This window comes from Bombina bombina, chromosome 12, assembly GCF_027579735.1.
Source record: "Bombina bombina isolate aBomBom1 chromosome 12, aBomBom1.pri, whole genome shotgun sequence".
Taxonomy (NCBI): domain Eukaryota; kingdom Metazoa; phylum Chordata; class Amphibia; order Anura; family Bombinatoridae; genus Bombina; species Bombina bombina.
Window position 1 is genome coordinate 68,076,866 of NC_069510.1, and position 19,687 is coordinate 68,096,552.

Below are 19,687 nucleotides of genomic sequence, written 5' to 3' on the forward strand. Positions count from 1 at the left end.
AATCGTTGTGTGCCCCCTTAGTTTCCAGCTTGTAAATTTGACTTAAAGTGCTTCTGTTTTTAAGATTATTTTTAAATACTTAAATCATTAAACTTTACAATCTCTTTAAATTACATTGAATTCCGAATTAACCCCCCCCCAAATCTGTCACACAGTTATTATCTCAGACAGTTGCACGTCACTACCATATCTGGCGTTCACTGTTTGTTGCCGAATGCAGAGTGGAACAGCAGATGTGCTGATCAGTGGTGTCCAATGCAATCTCTGATTTACTGCGACCATTTTTTCTTGTTCCACCACTGTCATTTGTTAAAGATTCTTGGCTGGTTTGTGGGGAATGTGTATCTCAGACTGTTTTGTCTCTCAGGTACATAATGACAAGCGAGTTCACACTGAATCCCACAAAGAAGTTCTTTGAAGAGCACAACTACTTTGGTCTGGAGAAGTCTGATGTGATAATGTTTGAGCAGAGGATGCTTCCAGTTGTCGGGTTTAATGGAAAAGCCATCTTGGAGCGCAAAGATAAAGTGGCAATGGCACCAGGTAATTGTGTAAAACAATCATTTAAGTGGAAAACTGGCACTACATAACTTTATTTATATAAAAAATACATCAAAATATAATCAGTTCCCATATTTTAAGTTGCAAGAAAGTTGACACCGTTATTACAGAAACATTATATATAAAGTTCATATGATGTGTTTAACTCCAGTCTGCAAGTACCACTAACAGGCCAGATTTTCATGATATCCTGGCTGGAGCACAGGGAAATAATCAGTAACCATGGTTACTAATCTGTTCTCATTCATTAGCTGATTATTTCACCTGAGCTCTAGGTCAGCTAGCTTGAAAAACTGATATGGTCGAGTACTTGAGGACTGGAGTATAGAAATGCTGCTAAATACCATACATAAAACAAGTTTGGGTGCTAAATAGGAGGCTTTGCATACAGTGGCTATGTTTTCTCTTTGTGCTTACAGGGAAGTAATCTATATTAAAGGGACACTGAACCCAATTTTTTTCTTTTGTGATTCAAATAGAGCATGTAATTTTAAGCAACTTTCTAATTTACTCCTATTATCAATTTTTCTTCGTTCTCTTGCTATCTTTATTTGAAATAAAGGCCATCTAAGCTTTTTTGGGTTAAGAACTCTGGACAGCACTTTTTGATTGGTAGATGGATTTTTTCCACCAATCAGCAAGGACAACCCAGGTTGTTCACCAAAATGGGCCGGCATCTAAACTTAGATTCTTGCATTTCAAATAAAGATACCAAGAGAATAAAGAAAATTTGATAATAGGAGTAAATTAGAAAGTTGTTTAAAAATTCATGCTCTATCTCAATCACAAAAGAAATTTTTTTGGGTTCAGTGTCCCTTTAACCCCTTTATGACAGAGGACGTGCCAGGTACGTCATAGAAAAAACTCCCCTTAACGACAATTGACGTACCTGGCACGTCCTCTGTTGTTTGAAGTGCTGGAAGCGATCATGATCGCTTCCAGCTGCTTCCAGGGGATTGTAGTGATGCCTCAATATTGAGGCATCACTGCAATCCCCTATTTTACCCACCGATGCAGAAAGGGCCACTCTGTGGCCCTCTCTGCATCGGCTATTGATTGCAAATCATTCGATTATGTTGGTGGGTGGGAGCAGCTTCCTGGAGCTTGTTGCGATGTGTCTTACTTTCCAATAATTCAGGATCGGATATTGCCTTGTGTGCGGTTGCAGCCAGGGGGGGGGGGGGCTGCGTGTGCGCGCGCGCAAAATATGCAGTCAAGTACAAAAAAAACTGATGCCGATTAAGTGGTGTCTCAGTTGTTTAGTAAGGGATCTGGGAGGGGGAGGTATGTAGATTGTTCAGGGGGGGCCTGCTACACTACAGAAAACACATTTTTAATATAAAAAAGTAAAATAAAACAATTTTTGGGGGCAAATTGGGTACTGGCAGACAGCTGCCAGTACCCAAGATGGCGGCAAATAGGTAGATGGGGATGGTTAGGGAAATGTATGGGGGGGGGATCAGGGAGGTTGTGGGGTAAGGGGGATCCATCACTGCACACTGTATGAAAAAAAATTTAAAAAAATTATAAATGCTTTTTATTTCAGTACTGGCAGAATTTCTGCCAGTACTTAAGATGGCGATGGCAATTGTGAGGTGGGGGAGGGAAGAGAGCTGTTTGAGGGGGGTCATGGGGGGATCAGGGGGTGGGATGTGTCAGGTGGGAGGCTGATCTCTACACTAAAGCTAAAAATTAACCCTACAAGCTACCTAATTAACCCCTTAACTGCTGGACATATTACAAGTGTGGTGCGCAGCAGCATTTAACGGCCTTATTATTACCAAAAAGCAAAGCCAAAGCTATACATGTCTGCTATTTCTGAAGAAAGGGGATCCTAGAGAAGCATTTACAACCATTTGTGCCATAATTGCACAAGCTGTTTGTAAATAATTTCAGTGAGAAACCTAAAATTGTGAAAAATTCAACAGTTTTTTTTATTTGATCGTATTTGGCGGTGAAATGGTGGCATGAAATATACCAAAATGGGCCTAGATCAATACTTGGGGTTGTCTACTACACTAAACTAAAGCTAAAATTAAACCTACAAGCTCACTAATTAACCCCTTCACTGCTGGGCATAATACATGTGTGGTGTGCAGCGGCATTTAGCGGCCTTCTAATTACCAAAAAGCAACGCCAAAGCCATATATGTCTGCTATTTCTGAACAAAGGGGATCCCAGAGAAGTATTTACAACCATTTATGCCATAATTGCATAAGTTGTTTGTAAATAAATTCAGCGAGAAACCTAAAGTTTGTGAAAAAAATTGTGAAAAAATCAACAATTTCTTTTATTTGATCGCATTTGGCGGTGAAATGGTGGCATGAAATATACCAAAATGGGCCTAGATCAATACTTTGGGATGTCTTCTAAAAAAAAATATATACATGTCAAGGGATATTCAGGGATTCCTGAAAGATATCAGTGTTCCAATATAACTAGCGCTAATTTTGAAAAAAAGTGGTTTGGAAATAGCAAAGTGCTACTTGTATTTATTGCCCTATAACTTGCAAAAAAAAAGCAAAGAACATATAAACATTGGGTATTTCTAAACTCTGGACAAAATTTAGAAACTATTTAGCATGGGTGTTTTTTGGTGGTTGTAGATGTGTAACAGATTTTGGGGGTCAAAGTTAGAAAAAGTGTGTTTTTTTCCATTTTTTTCCTCATATTTTATATTTATTTTTATAGTAAATTATAAGATATGATGAAAATAATGGTATCTTTAGAAAGTCCATTTAATGGCGAGAAAAACGGTATATAATATGTGTGGGTACAGTAAATGAGTAAGAGGAAAATTACAGCTAAACACAAACACCGCAGAAATGTAAAAATAGCCATTGTCATTAAGGGTAAGAAAATTGAAAAATGGTCCGGTCATTAAGGGGTTAAAGGTACTCTAAACACCTTGTATATTACTAGACCTTTCTATTGTGTTTCTGCAGAATAATGTTATAAGCCCAGCGTAAACATTTTCAGAAGAAATTAATACTTTGCTGCAATTACATTTTATGTATAAAAAATTTTAAGGTTAAGAAGTACAGAAAAAGACAAGTTACAATCAGTAAATCAAGTATTGGCTTCGTATCTGATCCAATATGTACTAAAAGGGGTTTTAGTCCTCATTTTTTCTTTTTTTTTCTGCCCCAGTATTGTAGGTCACTTTTGGACTTGATAAACAGTTGAAGTCCCATTCTAGGGGTCTATGTTTAAGCATAAAACAAAGAATAAACAATTAAAGAAAAATTGCATCTAAAGAAAAAATAGTGCTTGGAAAAATGGATCTTTAAGATATTCAAGATGCAAATGCCAAAATGAGACAATTTTTACAATACATAGTACAATATTATACATAAAATAGTAAAATATATGCCACATATTTATCCAGTATGGTCTGTAAAGGTATTATGGTTATATGGCCTTGTTGCTGTCATCCTTAGTCTGTGTAAAGTGTTAATTTGCTATGTGATAGGAAGGAGGCTATCTTGGATGTATTTAGAATCCATAAAGAATTGAGTGCTATGTGTTGTCCACTCTTACATAAATCGGGACACTTGTCATGGCCCCGACGTTGAGTCTTAATAAGAGAATATAACTCTAGTGGACAATACTATAGTAAAACTGTGCGTTAGTTATGTCCCTCTATATAGCAAAATAGAAATAGGGATAAGCAATGAGTGGTCAGGGTGATTATTGTGTCGTGATATGATCCTAAAATATATGCTAACATTATACTATTGTTAGTGGTTTGATAAAGCCGCTTTTATTATTATATTTTCTTCTGTTATGTGTGATCAGTCCACGGGTCATCATTACTTCTGGGATATAACTCCTCCCCAACAGGAAATGCAAGAGGATTCACCCAGCAGAGCTGCATATAGCTCCTCCCCTCTACGTCAGTCCCAGTCATTCTCTTGCACCCAACGACTAGATAGGATGTGTGAGAGGACTATGGTGATTATACTTAGTTTTTATGACTTCAATCAAAAGTTTGTTATTTTAAAATAGCACCGGAGCGTGTTATTACTTCTCTGGCAGAGTTTGAGGAAGAATCTGTCAGAGTTTTTTACTATGATTTTAACCGGAGTAGTTAAGATCATATTGCTGTTCTCGGCCATCTGAGTGAGGTAAAGGCTTCAGATCAGGGGACAGCGGGCAGATGAATCTGCATTGAGGTATGTAGCAGTTTTTATTTTCTGAATGGAATTGATGAGAAAATCCTGCCATACCGTTAAAATGACATGTATGTATACACTTCAGTATTCTGGGGATGGTATTTCACCGGAACTACTCTGTTAAAGGTCACTAATCCTTTTTAATAACTATTTATCATGTTAAACGTTTTTGCTGGAATGTAGAATCGTTTACATTGCTGAGGTACTGTGTGAATAAATATTTGGGCATTATTTTCCACTTGGCAGTTTTTTTGCTTTAATTGTGACAGTTTCGTTTCTCTTCACTGCTGTGAGGGAGAGGGAGGGGCCGTTTTTGGCGCTCTTTGCTACGCATCAAAAAATACCAGTCAGTTACTTTTATATTTCCTGCATGATCCGGTTCATCTCTGATAGATCTCAGGGGTCTTCAAACTTCTTTGAAGGGAGGTAAATTCTCTCAGCAGAGCTGTGAGAATTCTTATAGTGACTGTGAATAAAAACGTTGCTTTGTATTTTTTATGTCAAATTTAATTATTGTTATTTTACTAATGGGAACAAACCTTTGCTAAAAGTTTTGTTGTTTTAAAGTTTGATGCTATAACTGTTTTTCAGTTCATTATTTCAACTGTCATTTAATCGTTAGTACCTCTTTGAGGCACAGTACGTTTTTTGCTAAAAAAGATTATAACCAAGTTGTAAGTTTTTTGCTAGTGTGTTAAACATGTCTGACTCAGAGGAAGATATCTGTGTCATTTGTTCCAATGCCAAGGTGGAGCCCAATAGAAATTTATGTACTAACTGTATTGATGCTACTTTAAATAAAAGTCAATCTGTACAATGTGAACAAATTTCACCAAACAGCGAGGGGAGAGTTATGCCGACTAACTCGCCTCACGCGGCAGTACCTGCATCTCCCGCCCGGGAGGTGCGTGATATTTTGGCGCCTAGTGCATCTGGGCGGCCATTACAGATAACATTACAAGATATGGCTACTGTTATGACTGAAGTTTTGTCTAAATTACCAGAACTAAGAGGCAAGCGTGATCACTCTGGGGTGAGAACAGAGTGCGCTGACAATGCTAGGGCCATGTCTGATACTGCGTCACAGCTCGCAGAGCATGAGGACGGAGAGCTTCATTCTGTGGGTGACGGTTCTGATCCAAACAGATTGGACTCAGATATTTCAAATTTTAAATTTAAATTGGAGAACCTCCGTGTATTACTAGGGGAGGTCTTAGCAGCTCTCAACGATTGTAACACCGTTGCAATACCAGAGAAACTGTGTAGGTTGGATAAATACTTTGCGGTACCGGCGAGTACTGACGTTTTTCCTATACCTAAGAGACTAACTGAAATTGTTACTAAGGAGTGGGATAGACCCGGTGTGCCGTTCTCACCCCCTCCAATATTTAGAAAGATGTTTCCAATAGACGCCACCACTCGGGACTTATGGCAAAACGGTCCCCAAGGTGGAGGGAGCAGTTTCTACTTTAGCTAAGCGTACCACTATCCCGGTGGAGGATAGCTGTGCTTTCTCAGATCCAATGGATAAAAAATTAGAGGGTTACCTTAAGAAAATGTTTGTTCAACAAGGTTTTATATTACAACCCCTTGCATGTATCGCGCCGATTACGGCTGCGGCAGCATTTTGGATTGAGTCGCTTGAAGAGAACCTTAGTTCATCTACGCTAGACGACATTACGGACAGGCTTAGAGTCCTTAAACTAGCTAATTCCTTCATTTCGGAGGCCGTAGTACATTTAACCAAACTTACGGCTAAGAACTCAGGATTCGCCATACAGGCACGTAGGGCGCTGTGGCTAAAATCCTGGTCAGCTGATGTTACTTCTAAGTCCAAATTACTTAATATACCTTTCAAGGGGCAGTCTTTATTTGGGCCCGGTTTGAAAGAGATTATCGCTGACATTACAGGAGGTAAGGGCCACGCCCTACCTCAAGACAAAGCCAAAGCTAAGGCTAGACAGTCTAATTTTCGTCCCTTTCGGAACTTCAAAACAGGAGCAGCATCAACCTCCACTGCACCAAAACAGGAAGGAGCTGTTGCTCGTTACAGGCAAGGCTGGAAGCCTAACCAGTCCTGGAACAAGAGCAAGCAGGCCAGGAAACCTGCTGCTGCCCCAAAGACAGCATGAACCGAGAGCCCCCGATCCGGGACCGGATCTAGTGGGGGGCAGACTCTCTCTCTTCGCCCAGGCCTGGGCAAGAGATGTTCAGGATCCCTGGGCACTAGAGATCATATCTCAGGGATACCTTCTAGACTTCAAATTATCTCCCCCAAGGGGGAGATTTCATCTGTCAAGGTTGTCAACAAACCAGATAAAGAAAGAAGCGTTTCTACGCTGCGTACAAGATCTGTTAATAATGGGAGTGATCCATCCGGTTCCGCGGTCGGAACAAGGACAAGGGTTCTACTCAAACCTGTTTGTGGTTCCCAAAAAAGAGGGAACTTTCAGGCCAATCTTAGATTTAAAAATTCTAAACAAATTCCTAAGAGTTCCATCGTTCAAAATGGAAACTATTCGGACAATCTTACCCATGATCCAAGAGGGTCAGTACATGACCACAGTGGATTTAAAGGATGCTTACCTTCACATACCGATCCACAAAGATCATCACCGGTATCTAAGGTTTGCCTTCTTAGACAGGCACTACCAGTTTGTAGCTCTTCCATTCGGATTGGCTACGGCTCCAAGAATCTTCACAAAGGTTCTGGGTGCCCTTCTGGCGGTACTAAGACCGCGAGGGATTTCGGTAGCTCCATACCTAGACGACATTCTAATACAAGCTTCAAGCTTTCAAACTGCCAAGTCTCATACAGAGTTAGTTCTGGCATTTCTAAGGTCGCATGGATGGAAAGTGAACGAAAAGAAGAGTTCTCTTTTTCCTCTCACAAGAGTTCCATTCTTGGGGACTCTTATAGATTTTCAACACCCGTCAGTAGCTCAATGCATGGAGGTGATCGGCTTAATGGTAGCGGCAATGGACATAGTACCTTTTGCACGCCTACACCTCAGACCTCTGCAATTATGCATGCTAAGTCAGTGGAATGGGGATTACTCAGATTTGTCCCTTACTCTGAATCTGAATCAAGAGACCAGAAATTCTCTTCTATGGTGGCTTCATCGGCCACACCTGTCCAGGGGGATGCCATTCAGCAGGCCAGACTGGACAATTGTAACAACAGACGCCAGCCTACTAGGTTGGGGCGCTGTCTGGAATTCTCTGAAGGCTCAGGGACTATGGAATCAGGAGGAGAGTCTCCTTCCAATAAACATTTTGGAATTGAGGGCAGTTCTCAATGCCCTTCTAGCTTGGCCCCAATTAACAACTCGGGGGTTCATCAGGTTTCAGTCGGACAACATCACGACTGTAGCTTACATCAACCATCAGGGAGGGACAAGAAGCTCCCTAGCAATGGTGGAAGTATCAAAGATAATTCGCTGGGCAGAGTCTCACTCTTGCCACCTGTCAGCAATCCACATCCCGGGAGTGGAGAACTGGGAGGCGGATTTCTTAAGTCGTCAGACTTTTTCATCCGGGGGAGTGGGAACTTCATCCGGAGGTCTTTGCCCAAATACTTCGACGTTGGGGCAAACCAGAGATAGATCTCATGGCGTCTCGCCAGAACGCCAAACTTCCTCGCTACGGGTCCAGATCCAGGGATCCGGGAGCGGTTCTGATAGATGCTTTGACAGCACCTTGGAACTTCGGGATGGCTTATGTGTTTCCACCCTTTCCGCTGCTTCCTCGCTTGATTTGCCAAAATCAAGCAGGAGAGAGCATCAGTGATTCTAATAGCGCCTGCATGGCCACGCAGGACTTGGTATGCAGATCTAGTGGACATGTCATCCTGTCCGCCTTGGTCTCTACCTCTAAGACAGGACCTTCTGATACAGGGTCCATTCAAACATCAAAATCTAACTTCTCTGAAGCTGACTGCTTGGAAATTGAACGTTTGATTTTATCAAAACGTGGTTTTTCTGAGTCGGTTATTGATACCCTGATACAGGCTAGGAAGCCTGTTACCAGAAAGATTTACCATAAAATATGGCGTAAATACCTATACTGGTGCGAATCCAAACATTACTCCTGGAGTAAGGTTAGGATCTCTAGGATATTGTCTTTTCTACAAGAAGGGTTAGAAAAGGGTTTATCAGCTAGTTCATTAAAGGGACAGATTTCAGCTCTGTCCATCTTGTTACACAGGCGTCTGTCAGAAAATCCAGACGTCCAGGCTTTTTGTCAGGCTTTGGCTAGATCAAGCCTGTGTTTAAAGCTGTTGCTCCGCCATGGAGTTTTAAACTTAGTTCTTAACGTTTTACAGGGTGTTCCATTTGAACCCCTTCATTCCATTGATATAAAATTGTTATCTTGGAAAGTTCTGTTTTTAATGGCTATTTCCTCGGCTCGAAGAGTCTCTGAGTTATCAGCCTTACATTGTGATTCCTCCTTATCTGATTTTTCACTCAGACAAGGTAGTTCTGCGTACTAAACCTGGGTTCTTACCTAAGGTGGTCACTAACAGGAATATCAATCAAGAGATTGTTGTTCCATCCTTGTGTCCAAATCCTTCTTCAAAGAAGGAACGTCTTCTACACAATCTGGATGTAGTTCGTGCCCTCAAGTTCTACTTGCAGGCAACTAAAGATTTTCGCCAAACTTCTTCCCTGTTTGTCGTTTATTCTGGACAGAGGAGAGGTCAAAAAGCTTCTGCTACCTCTCTCTCTTTTTGGCTTCGTAGCATAATACGTTTAGCCTATGAGACTGCTGGTCAGCAGCCTCCTGAAAGAATTACAGCTCACTCCACTAGAGCTGTGGCTTCCACTTGGGCCTTTAAGAATGAGGCCTCTGTTGAACAGATTTGCAAGGCTGCAACTTGGTCTTTCGCTTCATACTTTTTCCAAATTTTACAAATTTGACACTTTTTGCTTCTTCGGAGGCTATTTTTGGGAGAAAGGTTCTTCAGGCAGTGGTTCCTTCTATATAATGAGCCTGCCTATCCCTCCCGTCATCCGTGTACTTTTGCTTTGGTATTGGTATCCCAGAAGTAATGATGACCCGTGGACTGATCACACATAACAGAAGAAAACATAATTTATGCTTACCTGATAAATTCCTTTCTTCTGTTGTGTGATCAGTCCACGGCCCGCCCTGTTTTAAGGCAGGTAAATATCTTTTAAATTATACTCCAGTCACCACTTCACCCTTGGTTACTCCTTTCTCGTTGATTCTTGGTCGAATGACTGGGACTGACGTAGAGGGGAGGAGCTATATGCAGCTCTGCTGGGTGAATCCTCTTGCATTTCCTGTTGGGGAGGAGTTATATCCCAGAAGTAATGATGACCCGTGGACTGATCACACAACAGAAGAAAGGAATTTATCAGGTAAGCATAAATTATGTTTTTGTTGTGTGATTGAAGAGATCCAAGAATGTTTAATCCTAGTGTAAGAGGGGGTAAAGATGGATTTACTGTTTGGTAATATTGCTTGAAAGGACTTGTGAAAAAGGTAAAAACACTTCAACATCAACTAGATTTGTTAAAGCGACATAATTCTCATATGCTAAATCACTTGAAACTGATGCAGTATAACTGTAAAAAGCTGACAGGAAAATATCACCTGAGCATCTCTATGTAAAAAAGGAAGATATTTACCTCACAATCTCCTCAGCTCAGCAGAGTAAGTTCTGTGTAAAAAGTTATACTTCACCTGCTCCAGGTAAAAAAAAATAAAAAATGAAGAAATGAACAGCAGCCAATCAGCATCAGCAGTGCTGAGGGTCATGAACTCTTACTGTGATCTCATGAGATTTCATAGTAAGCTTCCTTTACCTGATTGGTGAAATAATATGAGAGTGCACGATGCTCATCCTTTCAGCTGTCCCAGGACAAACACACTAAAATGCTGCTTAGAAATCCTTTACAATGGGAGGTGGCTACTGAGGAACTTTTGAGGTAAAATATCTTTCTTTTTTACATAGAGATGTTCAGGAGATATTTTCTAGTCGGCTTTTTACAGCTATGCTGCATCACTTTCAAGTGTTAAACATTTGGGTATTATGGCCCTTTAAGAAGGCAAAAACGATAGCCAAAGTAGAACATTGAAATGCTGACATAAATTATTTTTGTATATAGTCAGTTATAACTTATCCCTTATTCTTTTGTGAGGGCAGCGGGGAACTCTTGTTGGTACTTTTTGCGTTGAGCTGCTTGCTGGTCGTCTGCACTAGATAATGCAGATAGAGAATGCGTTTCTGTGTTTCATTGGTGGTGTACTGCAAAACCTGGTGGGCTGAAGTACCCAGAGTTGAGTCTGTTTTAATGTCCGGTAGGCTATTAAGGGCCCGACCCGCTGTAAAAACAGAAGAGATCGTTTGCAGTGCAGAGTCTATACTGGAACCAGCCGACAGAGCACCGGCAGACAGAGTTTGGGTCATGCTGATAGCTGCGTCGATTTGAGATGCTCCCACAAAGGCACAGTGCTTAGGGAGTTCTTTACTGTCGGCACAGTCTTGTTGATCCTGCTGCCAGGCTTCATGGATAGTGGCATGTTTGTTTGTAGATCAGTTGCGGCAACATGTATATGTGTGAACACTGTGTTGTTGCACAGGTGCAAGAGAGCATGGTTGTCTCCTTGGGAAAAGAGGGTGCGCTTTGTTCTTCTGAGGGGTCTCCTCGTAGTGCGGCTGCAAAAATGAGGACATGGTTTTCTCAATGTGTGTGACACTTCTGGTCGTGGGATACAACGGGAGCGCTCATGGCCATCGTCCCACCCCTCATTGGGGCTTCTTCCTTGAGCTTCAACAGTGATCCCAGTTTTATTATGAATAGCTTGTTAAATAGTCCCATGGGGCTTTGGTTAGTAGATTCAGCAGTCGATTTTCAGGCCGTTCCATGCAACGGTCTGAGTGGGCTAGTAGGCCTTCTATTCCTTTGACCGCCATCTTTGCTTCGCAAGTAGAATATTGTTTTTTAGCTGTGTCTGTCCTCTTTTATATTTGAAAATGTTCGATATAGCACAGTAGGAGTATGTAGGATCAAGGCGCAATTGTCGCTGTGTCTAATTGAGGCAAGTAACCTTGGAGTCCCGAGGGGGGGGTAGCGCTGCTTGTTATGAGCCGCAGCTCCAGGCCTTGTACATCTGGTCTTAAGATCCAACAAAAACATAGCAAATGATTTGATCTGTACTGTTCTTCAAGTATCTCTATGATACAGGTTATTTATAAATTGTATTTGCTGTGAGATGGTCCCGATATCGGCAGTTGTCTGGAAAATCGGTTGGAGTTCTAAGAGGATGCGACCACTTGGGTACGCTGTTCGGACACGCCCCCCGCAATTACTTTTTTAATAAGCAAAACTCCACCCACTCTCACTTGTCTTATTTAGAGGAGCCAAACTGGGCTTGTAATCCATAGTAGATAAGGATATCCACAGTTATTATGTTAGCAAAAGCTGCATTGTTTTGCAGTTAGCTTTTTTTATCTGATAACCTTTCCCAAGGTCAGTTAGCAATAGGTATATAGTAGGATTAGCACTGCAGTGTGCTCTTCCAGTTCTGAGAATTAGAAAACCCACATTTTATTAGATTTAAAAATACATAATAATCATATGATAAATCACTTTAAGGTGATGCACCTGAACATCTCTATGTAAAAAGTAAGATATTTACACCTCCAATTTCTTTAGTTCACAATGTAATCCAGAGCTGCTCCCCCCCACCTTTTTTTTTTTTTTTTTTTTTTTTTTTTTAACTGCCATCTGCATGGTGAAAAAAAACACCCAATCAGCTTTATTATTGCTGAGTTCACACTTTGCCTTACTGTGATTGCAAAGAAATGTTGCAAGATTTTCTAGTAAACTTCCTTAAGAGGAGGGAAATAACAAGCCTATGCTGCACATGTCAGATGTACTCTCCTTTGCAAGTCCCAGGACAAGCATTTTGATTGGTTGCTTAAAGTCCCTTTACAATGGGATGTGGCTACTAAGGAAATTTTAAAGTAAAATATTTTCCTATTTTACATAGAAAAGTTCAGGTGAAATTTTCTAGTCAGCTTTTTACAACTTTGATGCATCACTTTCAAGTTATTCAATATTTAGGTATCATGTCCCGTTTAAATTTACATGAAAAGTGGGCAAGAGTAAATAATGAAAGAATACTATATTACAATCTCAATGTTTACTTAATTATCTCACTCCCCACCCCAACAGCATTTGACTTTTTCATCTAACCTGCATAGGGAAATAATAGTTATTCAGGTAAGAAGGGGGGAAAAAACTTAAAAAAAAAAAAAAAAGGCACAAAAAAGTGTATATTACTGTGTTGTTTATTTTTCCCAGGGCTATTGGTTCGACATCACTACTCTAGAGCAGGGGTTTTCAAACCTGCCCGCAGACCTCCCTAACAGGCCAAATTTTAAGGATATCTGAACTGGAGGAACGGTGAAATAATCAGCTGAATAGTAAACATGGTTATTTTACCTGCTGTCCCCAAGGTAATCTTGAAAATCTGGCCTGTTGAGGAGGCTTGAAGACAGGTTTGAAAACCAGTGGTCTAGTGGAAGGGGAAATTAGTAAAAAAAAACAATTTCATAGTATTGTCACTTACTTTATAAGCATCATTCAGATCCACTACAGAGTATATACTGAGTACAGGAAGTTGTAGAAGTATTCTTGTCAAGGGTCACATTCCCATAACCATTTAAAATTATGACAATTTGCATACCCCCCCCCCCCAATAATTATATACTACTTACAAAGTCAGTGCAGAGTACACAAAGATAAACTTATAAAGAGTGAATATTACAGCAAAAGATTTCTGATCATTTCTGCTGGGAGCGCTAAGATTAAAAAGATAACTGGTCAAATTAATGAAACGTAGGAAAGTCAGTTAATATTATTTAGAGATGACTTGAGTTTGTCTGTTTAACAAACATCTGTCCTTCAATATTATCTTTCCTTCATCAGCCACTATTTCTAGCTCCAATGTTTGTTTTAACTGGAGTTCAATGTAGCATTGAAGCTAAAGCACATTACAAGGGCATTGATATAACTGCCTGTTTTGTATACAGGACCTGGTTCTCAAACGCGCCATACTTCCAGCTGGAAAACACACCGGTCTGGACCACTTAGGGACAACATGTACAGAGAAACAGGTCGTTCTAATTTACCTTTCCAGATCCTTTAACTAAAAAACAAACAAACAAAAAAAAGTTCCAATGTAAACAAATAAGTAAAAATGTAAATCCCATGATCGTTCATGCAATCACGTGATTTCAATGGTGGTATCGGGTCAGGGGGGAGTGCCTACATGACGCTAGGTACGCCCTCCACCCTGCGATCCCATTTAGGAAGCTTCTATGGCATCAGGACAGCGGAACGTCCTAATGGCGGGAAAGGGTTAAAGTATTTTGTTTTATTAAACATATAGTCCCTTTATCCAGTATATTAAAGGAGAATAAACACTTTTAAATGACACAAGATTTTCATTATCTTACTATCGAAAAATATATCAGCCAAGCTTAAAAACAAAACACTGTGTTTGCTGCAATTGTTTTTCAATAGCTAATCTTTACAATTTTTTGCCTTATTTGGAAGAGCCAATCAAGACTTCTTACTGGAGTAGTCAAAGATAGCCAGGGTCATTATGTTAGCAAACAACACACAGTTTTGTAGCCAATTTTTAGCTGAGGCCAATTTGGTTAAAAATATGTAGCATGGTTAGGCTTGAAACGTCTGCAGGGTGCATTTTCAGCTCTAAGAGTTAAAAAAAACAAACTCACAAATTACATGAAAAGGGGGGCAAAATTAAACAATAGAAGTATATTGCAAAGTAGTTTTACAATTCACAATTAAACATTTCAAAGTGTTTGTCTATGTCCTGTATTTTAGATGGGAATGGTGGCCTGTACCAAGCGCTATCTGACAATAAGATCTTGGAGGACATGGAGAGCCGAGGTGTCTCATACATCCATGTGTATTGCGTGGACAATATCTGGTCAAGATGGCTGACCCTGTTTTTGTCGGATTTTGTGTATCGAAAGGCGCAGACTGCGGAGCTAAGGTTGGTAGAGAAAAAAACTGTAAAAGAAAGGGAAACGCAGGCTTTTTTGGACATAAATGCAACACGAGAGATAATTTCACAGCAAAAATAATGATGCTAACACATTTATAAGAACAGTGTAAATTTGTGATAATACATCATCTGCATATTTTAAAGGAGCACAGTCAACCAGAAGTCTTTTTAAAGAGACAATCAACACCAAAATTATTAGTGTTTAAAAGATAGATAACGCCTTTACTAACCATTCCCCAGCTTTGCACAACCAACACTGTTATATTAATATACTTAATAGCATTTAAACCTCTAAATTTCTGCCTGTTTCTAAGCCACTATAGAGAGACTTATCACATGCTTTTTTTTATTAGTTTTTCACAACAAGAGACTGCTAGTTCATGTGATCCATATAGATAAATTTTGTGCTCTCTACCGTAGAGTTGTGGCTGACACTGCACTAATTGGCTAAAATTCAAGTCAATAATTGGCACTAACAATAATAACTAGCTGTGTGATAAGGGGGCAGTCTGCAGAGGCTTAGATACAAGGTAATCAGAGGTAAAAAGTGTATTTATATAACTGTGCAAAACTGGGGAATGGGTAATAAAGGGATTATCTATCTTTTTAAAACAATATAACATTTGGAGTTGACTTTCCCTTTAATGGTTAGTGTTCATTTCTGGGATCACATCTAGATCTTAATTTAGTAGCTATTTTTTTTTAAATGTTTTAGCAATGCACCAGATAAAAAAGAATATTTTAATTGTTTGTTGAACTGTAATAGATCTGCTCCTGTTTTTGTTTTTTTGTCTGATGTCTCAATCTATAGGGTTATGATAGGACACTCACAGCGACTGTTGAGCGTTACTAATCCAAGGTTTTAAAGGGACAGCAAAGTCAAAATGAACCTTTCATAATTCAGATGGAGCATGCAAGTTAAAACAAAATTTACGTCTATTATCTAATTTGCTTTGTTCTCCTAGTATCCTTTGTTGACACTCATACATAGGCTAGGGTGCAGCAATGTTGGGAGCTTGCTGATGGCTGCATATATATGCCTCTTGTCATTTGCTCACCTGATGCCTTCAGATAGCTAGCGGTGTGTTCAGCTAGCTCCCAGTAGTGCATTGCTGCTCCATCAACAAAGAATGCCAAGAGAATGAATCACATTTTTGATAATATAAGTAAATTGGAAAGTTGTTCAAAATAGTATGCTCTGTCTAACCAGGATTCCTCAAACCATAGGTCAGGACCAATTACTGGGTTGCAACACGACGTGTTTGTAGGAGAGTGAGTGTATGTGTGTTATATGTGAGTTTGTGTTTATTACCTTTTACAACAATTTCAAGTCTGACTACAATCGGGAATAAAGTATTGCACAGGGGTGGAACTTCCATGGTCACAAGCTGCGACCGGGGCCCTGGAGGTCTGCCACTCTGGGGGGGAGGGGGGGAGGGGGGGGGCCCGCCACCCAGCAGATGCAACAGCTATGAAATATGTATCTGATTGATCCAGCTGGGGGTGGGAGGAACACGGGCCTCATGTGACACTGCGTGAAAACTCCCGCTTGGCGCTGCAGCTGTCTGCCCTGACAGCTGACACTCGCTCATCACTTCCTCCCAGAGTGAGTCCAGTATCCTATGCACGGAACCGCGCATGGTGGAAGAATGAGAGAGGGAAGAAGCAGCCAGCGGGCTGAGGGAGACAACTCAGGCAAGCAGTAGCACTGCAGCAGTGACTGACTCTTGAAGGGGGGGCGCTCTTATTTGTAGTCAGCTCAGCAGGGAAACAAAACCTCACCTGAGACTGCCAGGCGGGGAGATAAGTACTAACGCTTCTTTTTACCGCCCGCTGGTATTTAGAGTCAGTCAGGAAAGGGTCTAACGCTCACTTTCCAGCCGCAAATTTTCCATACCGCAGATCCCCTTACGCCAATTGCGTATCCTATCTTTTCAATGGGATCTTCCTAACGCCGGTATTTAGAGTCTTGGTTGAAGTGAGCGTTAGAACTCTAACGACAAAACTCCAGCCGCAGAAAAAAGTCAGGAGTTAAGAGCTTTCTGGGCTAACGCCAGTTTATAAAGCTCTTAACTACTGTGCTCTAAAGTACACAAACACCCATAAACTACCTATGTACCCCTAAACCGAGGCCCCCCCACATCGCCGCCACTATAATAATTTTTTTAACCCCTAATCTGCCGACCGCACACCGCCGCCACATACATTATCCCTATGTACCCCTAATCTGCTGCCCCTAATATCGCCGACACCTACATAATATTTATTAACCCCTAATCTGACCCCCCCAACGTCGCCGCTACCTACCTACACTTATTAACCCCTAATCTGCCGACCGGACCTCGCCGCCACTATAATAAATGTATTAACCCCTAAACCGCCCGCACTCCCGCCTCAAAAAACCTATAATAAATAGTATTAACCCCTAATCTGCCCTCCCTAACATATTTGACACCTAACTTCAAGTATTAACCCCTAATCTGCCGACTGGACCTCGCCGCTACTCTAATAAATGTATTAACCCCTAAAGCTAAGTCTAACACTAACACCCCCTAAGTTAAATATAATTTCTCTTGTAAGATGTATTGAGTCCACGGATTCATCCATACTTGTGGGATATTCTCCTTCCCTACAGGAAGTGGCAAAGAGAGCACCCACAGCAGAGCTGTATATATAGCTCCACCCCCCAGTCATTGTCTTTGCCGGTTCTAACAAGATGGAAGGGTAAAGTGATTGTGGTGACAAAATATTAGTTTTTATTTTCTTCAAGCAAGAGTTTATTTTAAATGGACCGGTGTGTACTATTTACTCTCAAGCAGAAAGGAGATGAAGATTTCTGCATGGAGGATGATGATCTTAGCAGTTTGTAACTAAGATCCGTTGCTGTTCTCACAGAGGCTGAGGAGTACAGGAAAACTTCAGTTGAGGAACAGTTTTGCAGTCTCTACTGCACTGAGGTATGTTCAGTCTATTTTTCTAGAAAGACAGTGATATTTCAAGAAAAGGGCTGACATTATCCCCATGTGGGGAAGGTTAAGCTTCAATCAAACACTTATGGCAGTATTAAAAGCTTACATAAGGGCTAAGTTATTGCTGGTTGACACTTATATGGTTAAGACAAACGTTTTTAATAGATTCAGGAAAACGTTTTTTGGGACTTTTTATTCAGGGGTTCATTTGGTTTATATTAGAAGGTTTTTATACCACATGGCTATGTTTTTTTAGCATTTGAGTGTTGCTTTAAGGTCCCTCAGACATCGTGTATGAGGTGAGCGGGGCCTAATTTTGTGCCTTAGTTTCGCAGTTGTTTTTACTTTTGGAAAGCAAGCTACAACACAGGATGGTCCTGAAGCTGTTTTTGAGCCAAAACAAAGCTTTATTCCCCCAATTTCAACCCCTAAGGGCAGGTAGGCGCCACAGCAGAGCTGTGGCAAGGTGCTGACTGTATATTTCCGGATTTTTAGACTTTTTTTTTCAATCCGGTTTGGTTATTAAGGGGTTAATCTCATTCTTATCTAGTGGTGCAACCTTCCTAAAGCTTACTACATATGCTTCAAAAGATTTGTGACATTTTTAAGCAGTTTTGCAAAAAGTGTACATGGTTTTTTTCTATTAAATGCACAGTACCGTTTTTTTGAAAGTGTTGTTTTTCATTGATAAAGTGTTCTCCAAGCTTGCTTGTTACATTACTAGCCTGTTTAACATGCCTGACACCAAGGAATATCCTTGTTCAATATGTTTAGAAGCCATTGTGGAACCCCCTCTTAGAATGTGTCCCACTTGCACTGATATGTCTATAAATTATAAAGAGCATATTTTAGCACTTAAAAATAATGCCATAGATGATTCTCAGACAGAAGGGAATGGGGGGTTTGCCATCTAGCTCTCCCCAAGTGTCACAACCAGTAATGCCTGCACAAGTGATGCCAAGTACCTCTAGTACGTCTAATTCATTTAGACATGGCCACAGTTATGAATACATCCCTCACTGAGGTTTTATCTAAACTGCCTGGTTTACAAGGAAAGCGTGACAGCTCTGGGTTAAGAACAAATGCTGAGCCGTCGGACGCTTTAGTAGCCGTATCTGATATACCCTCACAATGTTCTGAGGTAGGGATTAGGGATTTGTTATCTGAGGGAGAAATTTCTGATTCAGGAAAGACGCTCCCTCAGACAGATTCTGATATGACGGCCTTTAAATTTAAGCTTGAACACCTCCGCTTATTGCTCAGGGAGGTTTTAGCGACTCTAGATAATTGTGACTCTATAGTGGTCCCAGAGAAATTGTGTAAAATGGACAAATACTTAGAGGTTCCTGTTTACACAATTGGTTTTTCCAGTCCCTAAGAGGATTGTGAATATTGTTACTAAGGAGTGGGATAGACCAGGTATTCCATTCGCTCCCCCTCCTGTTTTTAAGAAAATGTTTCCCATATCTGACACCATGCGTGACTCGTGGCAGACAGTTCCTAAGGTGGAGGGAGCTATTTCTACTCTGGCTAAGCGTACAAACTATTCCTATCGAAGACAGTTGTGCTTTCAAAGATCCTATGGATAAAACATTTGAGGGTCTCCTGAAGAAATTTTTTGTTCATCAAGGTTTTTCTTCTCCAACCTATTGCGTGCATTGTTCCTGTAACTACTGCAGCTGCTTTCTGGTTCTTCAGATGGAGACTCCATTAGAGGATATTATGGACAGAATTAAGGCCCTTAAGTTGGCTAATTCTTTCATTACAGATGCAGCTTTCCAACTGGCTAAGTTAGCGGGAAAGAATTCAGGTTTCGCCATTTTAGCACGCAGAGCATTATGGCTTAAGTCCTGGTCTGCTGATGTGTCATCAAAATCTAAACTTTTGAACATCCCTTTCAAAGGAAAGACC

At 40.6% G+C, this 19,687-nt stretch overlaps 1 protein-coding gene across 1 annotated transcript in view; it reads left to right on the forward strand.

The window, feature by feature from the left end:
• UAP1L1 (UDP-N-acetylglucosamine pyrophosphorylase 1 like 1) overlaps nucleotides 1-19,687 on the forward strand; it is a 60,352-nt gene that overhangs the window by 18,296 nt on the left and 22,369 nt on the right. Inside the window, 3 exon segments of the mRNA XM_053695454.1 lie at nucleotides 368-543; nucleotides 14,624-14,722; nucleotides 14,725-14,795. Of these exon segments, the coding sequence (XP_053551429.1) occupies nucleotides 368-543; nucleotides 14,624-14,722; nucleotides 14,725-14,795 (346 nt within the window).